Source organism: Microcaecilia unicolor, chromosome 4 (assembly GCF_901765095.1).
Source record: "Microcaecilia unicolor chromosome 4, aMicUni1.1, whole genome shotgun sequence".
Classification (NCBI taxonomy): Eukaryota; Metazoa; Chordata; class Amphibia; order Gymnophiona; family Siphonopidae; genus Microcaecilia; species Microcaecilia unicolor.
In genome coordinates this window covers 274,777,752-274,788,076 of record NC_044034.1, presented here as the reverse complement: position 1 = coordinate 274,788,076, position 10,325 = coordinate 274,777,752, and the positions used below count along the sequence as shown (strand labels likewise).

The following is a 10,325-nucleotide window of genomic DNA, read 5'->3' as shown; positions in this document are numbered from 1 at the left end:
AAGAGGACTTGGGCTGGCGGGGGTTGGGAACTCCTGCTAGCAAAGGTACCTGATGGCGGTGGCGGGAGGGGGGGGACGAATGTGGCGGGGGAGGGTCAGCGGTGGGGGTGTGTGAAAGCAGAGGGGCGAGGGCTAAATCTGCGGGTGCCCCTGGCTCCACCTAGCTACGTCCCTACCTTTTACTATGTTTAGCACATGGATTTCCCCAACGCTGATGCCACTTTTAGCGTGCTGGTAAAATAGCTGCAATTTAGTTTTTTTCTATTAATGGCCACATACTAATTTCCCAATTAGCAAGTGACCATTAGTGCAGGAGCCCTGACCACCACTTATTTACTAGGCAGTAAGGGCTCCTGCACTAAATCCATGCTAATCAGCAGTACACGGCAATTTGCCGATTAGCACAGGACATGCCTACCTTCCGCCCTCAAATATGCCTTCGTACTGAAAAATATTTTATATTTTTTTTCATGGGATTGGCATGCGCCGATCCCAGAACTACTGCAGAATGCCTGAGCACATCCCACGATAGTGCTTATCTTTGCTTAGTAAAAGGACCCCTAGGACAGCTATTTCTGCAGTCCTACTTGTCCAGATTGTTATCCCGGCACCAGCACCAAATATCAGCAATACCTGATTAACTTCTGGGTCCACCCCGACTTCTCTCCTGGATCACCATGGCACTAACCAAATATCTTCCCTAAAGCATATATTCAGGAACACGCTTCAGTTAAGTTAAGAAATGGATCCAAAGAAACTTAGCGGAGATTAGGTAGCAACACCGCTAATTGGGAAGCAAAGCCAGTGCTGGGCAAACTTTCTAAGGTCTGTGCCCTGATTGTGGTTGAATAGTTTTGTATGGGCTGAGTGAGCTTTTCAGAGGCTTCGAAATTTCAGAACTTTAGAACAAGGACAGTGCCGGGTAGACTTCTACAGTCTATGCCCTTAAAATGGCAAGGACAAATCAAGATCAAATATCACATCAAAAACTCATTACATATGGCATCTTGTTGGGCAGACTGGATGGACTGTACAGGTCTTTATATGCTGTCATCTACTATGTTACTATGAGGTCCTTTTATGAAGCTGCAGCAAAAGGGGGCCTGCACTGGTATCAGCACATGTTTTTGATGCATGCTGAGACCCCTTTTACCACAGTGGGTAAAAGGCAGATCTTCCTTTTTTTTAAAGAAATGCCTGTGTGGCAAGTGAAGCACTTACCATGCACCCATTTCAGGGGGAGAACTTACCGCGTTAAAGGGCTCCTGTGCTAACCTGGAGGTAACTAGGCAATGAACGCCACTGCCCCATTACCACCGGGTACACACTGGCACCGGAAATGGCACGTGCTGGGGTGGAAATTAATGCCGGACTGCTGCAGTAGCCCAGCGGTACTTCTGTTTTAGTGAGTGGTAAGCCCGCATTGGATTTACTGCTGCTTTGTAAAAGGACCCCTATGTTACCACGTATCACTGAGTATCTGCTCTAGAGCCAATCAGCATTATCTAACTGGGCAGGAGCTGCCCCATTAAATCATTTTCAATATCAGCCCTTTTGGAAATTAATATTGCTTAGTCACAAGAGCACATAGTGTTTTGTTTTGGTATTGTGGTTATATTTAGCTGCAATAAAATTATCACATCATACTGTAAATAAACTCATTAAGCTATTTTTTCTTTTGCAGCTGCTGTTCAAAAGATGTTTGTTTGTTTTTAAATCCTCAAGCCACAAAGACCTCTCAATCAACGAATAAATGATTGATCAAAATTCAATGTTCAAATTTAAGCATTGAAATGTGTATCACAGATTGAAGGAGAGATTAATCTGGTCAACTGGGTTGCATGCCAGCTATAAAAGAGGAGGTCACCCAATATGATTAGAAGGAAAATGTTTTTAAGCTGGTTCAGGGGATAGGGTCGTTTACACAGAGGATTGTAATTATTGACTTTCCTGCCAAGTGAACCACTTCAATAAACATTTATAAAGTTGAATGAGTTCCTAGGAGTAATATATACTCAAGTTTCTTGATTAATACTGATCTCAGAATTTGCTTCATCATTTTCTTGTGCTAAAAGAGGGATGATCTGCTTACGATGCAGTTGGTTGAGGTTCATAGTATTTTTTACTTCTCTCTGTTCCATCATAAATAATTACCCAAATGTAGGAAGTTTAACAAGTGTTGGTTAACTGTGTCAGGTCACTGATGTACAGTACTGATCAGCATTGCCAATAGAAGGATTTTTTGGTACTTTTATGCTTTGGACTTGCCCCACTTTTGAAGACCCTTGGTGCTTTGCTGTACTGAATATAGCACTTAACCGGTTAAATGCCAACTTCGCTCCCAGAATGACCCCAAATATTTGGTTTTGGCTTGAGTGCTAACTGATAATTTTTAGTGGTGCTATCTGGTTAAGTGCCACTGAAAATGTCCAGTTAGCCCTGGATTCTCCTGGCCATTTAAATAATTTTGACTATCAAGCCCATCATTATTAATAACTAAGGGGCTCATTTTTGAAAGAGAAAAACATCTTAAAAGTGACATAAAGCAGCATGTGGACGTTTCTCATAAAAGTTCTCACAAAAATGTTCAAATTGGTATTTTTGAAACCTTTTTAACGATGTTTTTCTATGCTGTTCATCTGCAGTGCATCCAAATCTCAAGGAGGCATGTTGGGTACTTGTTAAGAGTGGCATTTGGGCATTCCTAACTTGGATGCTTTTCAGCCATAATCGAACAAAACTGTCCAGGACTAAAACTAAAGACGTTTTGAGCTAGATCTGTTTTTAGAACAAACAAGGCACAAAAAGGTGCCCTAAATGATCCAATGACCAAAAATGCCCCTTCATGTCTCATTGTATAGAGTGAGACCTATGCTAAAATAGCATGTTAATGGTAAAATAACACATCTTAAGAGTAAGCCATGTTGATACTTCCATCCCTAAGTTGGTTGTTTTAAGCTGTACTTGCTCATAAGAGTGGCTTCAGAATAGTTTTCCATTTCAGTGGTCCAAGTTTCCCTGAGGTGAGTAGACGAAACTCTGGTCAATATCGGACATGGGCTTTGGTATTTGGATTTGCAACTAAAAGATAAGAAACTGTTTTTTGAATATCAATGACAAGCTACATACATTTTTTTATGTATACTATATGATGGACATTTCTTTATAAGGAATTTTTTTTATACCAATGATAACACTGTAGTTAGCACCTTAAAAGTTGAGGCTTTCCCCCCTTATTTTTAGCATATAGTACCCTGAGTTTTCAGAGTTGCATTGCCTCTGTTATATTATTTGTGGACTTGTTTAAGTGTTTAGGTTATAGGTACTCCACCTCACTTTTCTTTTTTATAGCGTTTAGACAAAAAAAAAGGTGCATCTTCCAGAACACGCCAAATCCCATCCTCTTTTTGAATGGATAACTTTGGCTGTATAGCAATTTATACAACCAAAATTACCAATATTCAACTGCCATGGATTTTAAAATAAAAACTTATGTGGTTGGTACTGTCATTGACTGTATAAGTGCTTTTGAATATCAGACCCGTTATTTTTTTTTTATGTTATACAATTGTACATAGGGGAGAAGAGAGTTTTGTTTATCTGAACCATTTTATCAGATAAAGTCTCTATCTGAATAAATTATTTGAAAATTGCCCTCCCCATCTCTGGCACAACAAATCTCAGATCTCAATGGGGTATCAGAAAGATCTGGCCAAAGAATGAAACCTAAAGAGGGGGAATCATATAGGGATCCTTTAACAAAGGCACACTGAAAAATGGCTTGTGGTAGTATAGGCATGGGTTTTGGGCGCGCACCGATCCATTTTTTAGCGCACCTGTAAAAAAGGCCTTTTTTAGCTGAAAATGGACATGCAGAAAATCAAAGTTGCCGCATGTCCATTTTGGGGCTCAGACTTTACTGCAAGACATTGATTTAGTGGTAAAGAATCTGGGCGGTAATGACCTACTCGCATCGAATGCCACTTGGCATGTGTCAGTTACGCACGCCCAAAAATATAAAATAATTTTCAGACATGCATATCAGACACTCACCAAAAATGAAATTACCGCAAGAGCCATGCAGTAGTTGGACGGTATCTCCATTTTGTAACGTGTGTTCGGCACACATAGACGCTTACATGGCTAAGCAAAAGGGCCCCGTAATTTGTCTTTGATGAGCATCAACAATATTCTCAAGAATGACCATGTGGTCTCACCTGCTCCAAGGCACATTTCCCTATCTGCAAAGGTTGCTTAAGTCAAATGTGTCATGAAATGTCAAAGTCAATTCAGTGCTTGAAAGAGAAATAGAAGTTATAATTTGATAGAGCTACACTGAATTATCTAGAATGTCTGTTGGAATGCAGCCAGAATGAAATCTAATTCAGTTCGAAGTACTAGCATTCTTGCAATAAGGCTATGAAAACACCAGAATTGTTGCAGTTACACAAGTGCGTGTGTGCACTCTCTCTCTCACTAAAACAAGGGGAACTGCTCTAATAGATGCATGGTATTGTCATCCCTAGTCAAACAGTATTGGTACTTGATTTGTTTAGCCTGTGATCATAGAACAGATGATCAAGGAGCTCCGGTGCCTCAGTGAACAGTTTTCCTGGGAGTCGGTCTTGCTGCCTGAGCGTTACTGAAGGAAGCTCGGAGCTGTCCAAGTACTGAAATTTCTAGGCACTGCTAGATTACGTTGCGCCCTTATTCGCTTAATCCTGCCGGGCTCCTGAAGAACATTTTTAGTATTCTGTCATCCAATTGTTTTTTGGACCTATTTTAAACACACAGCGCTCAGAAAAAAATTGTTTCTTTTGCCAAAGCAGAGAGGATAGCACACATCCAGCACAAGCTAATTCTCCATTGTACCCTAACCATTTCTTCTGGGTTTTTTTTCTGGAGAGAGCTGCAGGGAAATAAAAAACATATCCAGTACTTTGTCTGTTTTGTGTTGGCCGATGGTGAATCTATATTGGACCTGATCATGATTCCAAGGACTGGCATTTTTCGTATTTTTCCCCCAGTCTGTAGGAATCCAGATCTTTCTGTTCTGATTTTTAGGCGAAACAGCTACAGGTCATTAGTGAGATCCAGACAATAAAAAAAAAATCACTTTCCCTTGCATTTTTTGAGGGATCGTTTCTGGGATATTTTACAGTTATTCAAGAATCAGGAATGAACCGACAGCTGCTCAACATTTTGACAGTATTAATTGCATTTTTCTTAGGAATAAACAACTTCAGGTTGGTAAATCATGCTTTATGTTGTTATTTGAAATATATGAGGATATTTATAATTTATCTATCTATGTGTGTGTATTTATATATATTTATACATACTTAGACACACACACACACAGCATAAAAATCTAATTCATTATTCATTCTCCTGTATTTCATATGAGTCACTTATCGGTAATTTCAAAACATTATTTATGTGCAATGTATATGTTCTGTAATTTGTACTATAAATATTGTCACTTTCTAGCATGATTATTCACTTGGAGGGCAATACTCTTAACCCCACTGTTTGTTTAATGTGATACGATCAGACTCCATTGGATGTTTGATTTGTTCCTGGTACGATTCCTTCAAGCTGTGAGAATCAAACGTAGGGACCTGCTTGTTTGAATGTTCCTAGTAAGCACCATGGTTCCAGCTGAGCCAGTACCATTTCAGTTTCCCTTCAATCAGGTAAAATATAAAGCATTAATAAAATAGACTGACGAAATGATTATCAATAAGATTCAAGTACTGAAGGGGTTATTTTGGACCAAATAGTTTCATTCTGTTATTCTCTCAACGACTGTGGCTGTCTCTATCTAGGGAAACTACATTTGGGCAAACCTTAAGGTGTAGCTAAGAAGCACTGTTTTATCGGGAATGCAGTCAAATAAATTGTACCATGAACATTAGAGAGTGTTCAATTATACTTCACTGAGTATGATATTTTGAGATGTGCTTGCACAATGCTTCACAGGAAAGATGATATCATAGAAGTTACAATCATGTCTTTTAAAGCACAGATGCAGTCACAATTTTAATTTGATAGCAAAATTCTCAAGTCTTTAAATACGGTATTTCCAGGAAATAATATATCTGTCACACCATCTGTGCTATATATCCGCCTATCCATCTACAAACTGCTAGCATTATTGTATTAAGTAGAGTTGTACTCTTAATTTATGGAACTCATAACCCACATATGTTCCATACAGACTAGATATGCATGTTAGTTGATAGGCGTGATGAATAATTTGACCATTTACAATGAGAGTTTACAGAGGAGAATGCCTCCAACTCAGGCTGTTTTCTGAAACTGTCTCCTCCCCCTAAAAAAAAACACCCAAGCCCATAGTTGCTGACAAAATAAGTCATTGCATTTGTTTATGTTTTATATTGAAAGTAATTTGGTCATGGTATAATTTCAGCAAATGCCTTTCAGTTGTTTGGACTGGAAGAGTCACTTCAGTTTTTGCTGTCATGTAATTTTACACCAATTTCCTAATCATTTCAGGGAGCGTTTCCTTAAACAGCTAAAATTAACCTGTTATGATCTTTTTGTAAGAATATTTTCTTTTTAAATGACTGTTTTTTTAAACTATTGCTTCAATGTTTACACAGTTATCAGATTGGAGTTTATTGTGCTGGAGAGTGACTGTAACTAAATAGATTGAAAGCAAATTATAGTCATATGTTTCTATCATCACAGCTTAAACATAAAGTGGTTCCTTATATACAATTCTTTGCCCTCTGATTTTTTTTACTTTCAGATACAAAACAGCATTTTTAGAAAGAGGGAATTTAAAATGTATTTTCTACTAATTATTGAGCTCTACTAATTGATAAAACCAATGTGGAAACTGAAGTGATAAGGAACAAACAGAGGAGAAGTGTTAAACCTTACAGATGCATGTACAGTCAATAGTCAGGAGTGAGGAAGCCAAAAAAATAACAAAGATGAAAGCAAAGCTCATCCAATGAATCAGGTTTTTATTGCCTCAGAAAGAATGTAAGCCACTTTTGAAAAGCTTGACACAGCCGTGTTTCGGCAGATGTTCCTTTATCAGGAGCCTTATCTTACTGACCACATAAACAAATGTGTAAACTGTGAACAGGTACAAATATAGTACACATTAGAGTGAGATGTATAGAGTGGCTGTACTCTAATGTTGGCCTCACAGTGTCTCACTTCAAACTGAAGTGATTAAATTTTGACTTCAGAACTGTTCACTTAATGGTAATTAATAATCTGTTTAGGATGCTATCTTGTAAAGAACATGATTCCAGATCTGGAAAATCCCATTCACAGACCATGTCTCCTTCTGATTTTTTGGACAAACTGATGGGAAGGACCTCAGGATATGATGCAAGAATCAGGCCAAATTTTAAAGGTAGGTATATTCAAGATTTTTAAAAATCTTCGGTCAAACTTAGAACCTAGTTTAATGTTGTGCATCAGGCCAATATACCCTTTATATATACCAGAAAAGACAGAATTAACTAGTCAGTCAATCAATTTTTTTTCTGTTCTGTGTGGGAACCTCTGCTCATGATTAGAATTTGAATTGGATCTAAATTATTGTTGGCTGTTGTTTAATTGCTCTAATGCAGTGGTTCCCAAACCTGGCCTGAGGGCTCCACAGCCAGTTAGCTTTTCAGAGAGATTTCTATATATATATTGCCCCCACTGCATGCATATCTCTCTCAGGAATATTCATTGTAGATATCTTGAAAACCTGACTGACTGGAAAACCCTCAGGACAGGTTTGGGAACCACTGCTGTATTGGATCTTCTTTATCTGATTAAATTCCATTATGCATATGGTAGATCAATATAAAAATGTATTGTATCTCTCTCTAGTTAAAAGCTCATTATAAAACAAAATATGGCTACTGGTTGAAACGTTTTATACAAGAAATGTCCTTGAACAAACGTCAAAGTCTGTAAGGTATTTCTGATCTGAAATAACATTGTAGTCCAAGTTAGTTACCTACTTTCTGTCAGCCTTCCTTTGGAGTGGTCTTCCTTTGAGTATTAGGTCTAAACTATCTTTACAAAAATGTAAAGTCCACCTTAAGACTTACTTTTTTTTACCAGCATCTCCTTGAGAAAACTCTGTTTTCCAGGTGGGAGAGGAGTGCTCTGCACTTTCTGCTTTATGAAGAGGTTGACAGTTTCTTGATATGATTGATGACTTTCCTCTATATTCATGGTGTTCCTTTTTCAATTGTTAATTTTTCATTTTTATAATGTACATCACTTTGATTTAAGTGTTAAAAAAGTGGGTAAGCAAATTTTAATAAACATTAGCTTTGTATGTTACTTATAGATGTTCAAAACCGTATCCCCTTCATTCTGTAACTAGATACCTAAATTTGCATGTTTATATTATAGAATGGTAGCACTTGAGCAGGTAAGGTATACTTGCACTTGTAGGTGCTAAGGGCCAGATTCTATATATGCAACTGAGAAAATCAGCACTGATGGAAAACGTGCTTATATATATTCTATAAACTGTGCCTAACGTTAGGCCTGGTTTATAGAATATGTGTAACGCCATCCATGCGACTGAAATTTAGGTGCAGCCATTTACACCAATGAAAAGCTGGTGTAAATGCCATGCCTAACTGTAGGTACAGAATTGGTTATTCTATAACACTGTGCATAAATTTTAGGAACACCCTGGCCATGCCTACATTTTCAATCCGAATGGTAGAATTTATGTGGACTACTTTATAGAATACACTTAAGTAATGAGTGTAAATTCTAATTAGTTTCAATTAGTGCTGATAATTGCTTGTTAACATCCAATTATCAGTGCTGATTGGCTTGTTAACCAATTTAGTTGTGTGTGCAAATCAGAATACGCCCAGATTTGCACGCACAATTCTAGTCGCACTATATTGAATTTGGGGGTAAGTGTGCATGCAGCACTGTTCTATAAATGAAGTACACAAGTCACTTAAAAGCCCTTTCACAAAGGGGTGTTATACCCTTAACATGTGGTTAGCACACAAAACCAGGCTACCACACAAATGCGTTAAATCATTTTGAGGTATTTGTCCTGTTTCCATGCACTAAACAGTGCATTAGTGAATTGTCAGAGATATTTTTGGAAGGGGGCGAGGTATGGGTGGAGAGGGGACATGGATGCATTAACCAGCCAGTGCACTATACTTAACATGCACTAATAGAGATAACACGGGAGCACTTAGGCCCTCATGGTCAAAAGCAAACTCTGGCGCTAGAGGTTGTTAACGCCATACTAGCGCCAGAGTTTGCAGCCGACCCATGATCAGAGCCCTCAAGGGCCTGAAACAGCGCACTTGAGGGCTCTCAGCGCAAGTAGCATGCAAATGCATGCTAAACAGGGCTTCTAGCGCAATTAGCTTGCAAATGCATGCTAATTGGCGCTTAACGCATTCATCCCCAATGATCAGCGACCAGCGCGCCAAAGATTGGGTCGCTGGCCGCAGCAAAATCAACGCCAGCTCCAAGCTGGTGTTAGATTTTGCGGATCATTGGGGAGGAATGGTGAGCCTTGTCCAGCATGCAGTTGTATGCTGGCAGGCCCCCGTTCCCCCCCCCCCCAAGGCAACAGCATACGGGACTGGAGGTCCGGTGGACCTCCGGTCCCCCCCCTGACGATCTGACCCTCCCCGAACCCCCTCCGAAATCTTCGTGGCCGCCTCCGGCCAAGCGTTGTCCCACCCTCCCACCAGCGCTGGGGGGGGGGCTGGAGGTTCAGTGGGCCTCCAGCCCCCCAAACCCCAAGAAATCCTTGTGGCCGCCTCCGGCCAATTGCTGTAATCTATCGACGAGGGGGGTGGGGCTGGAGGCCCACCCCAACTCCTCCCCCCCCCCCCCCCGCGTTCTCAACAAATCTCTGGTGGTCTGTGGTGACATGTAAACCCAACCTCCTCCCTCCCTCCCGGCCCCCCTACCTTTTGTTGGAGGAGGGACGCAGCCTGCATGCCTCCCTCCTCTTCCTTTCGACGCCGCTTCAAAATGGGATGCGCTGGGCGGGGCTACATACCATGTAAGGGAATCGCTCCGACCCACCGATCCTCCAGCCCCCCCCCCCTCCCGTCGCAGATGGGATGGTAGGGCAGCGTTTCTCTAAAGCCGGCAACCAAGTCCTCTGGGGGTTCGTGAACATGGGGGGGGGGTCGGCGGGGGGACCGGAGGTCCACCAGAACTCCAGCCCCCCCATTGCTTTGTCGGTTTGGCCGGCGGCGGCGGCAGCGGCCTCTTTGTTGGGGGATCGGCAGGCCACTTTGACAGTTTTGGGCTTTTGACAGCCCAGACCTGTCAAAGAA

At 40.6% G+C, this 10,325-nt stretch overlaps 1 protein-coding gene across 2 annotated transcripts in view; it reads left to right on the top strand.

The window, feature by feature from the left end:
- Positions 1-5,178: 5,178 nt before the first annotated feature.
- The window catches only part of GLRA2 (glycine receptor alpha 2), a 143,475-nt gene continuing 138,328 nt past the window's right edge, over positions 5,179-10,325 (top strand). The window contains exons 1-2 of one of the 2 annotated variants that reach the window (XM_030199574.1): positions 5,179-5,246; positions 7,263-7,396. In XM_030199574.1, coding sequence (XP_030055434.1) covers positions 5,179-5,246; positions 7,263-7,396 — 202 coding nt within the window. Of the gene's footprint in view, positions 5,247-7,262; positions 7,397-10,325 lie in introns of those variants that run through there. The other variant, XM_030199575.1, reaches the window with a different exon arrangement.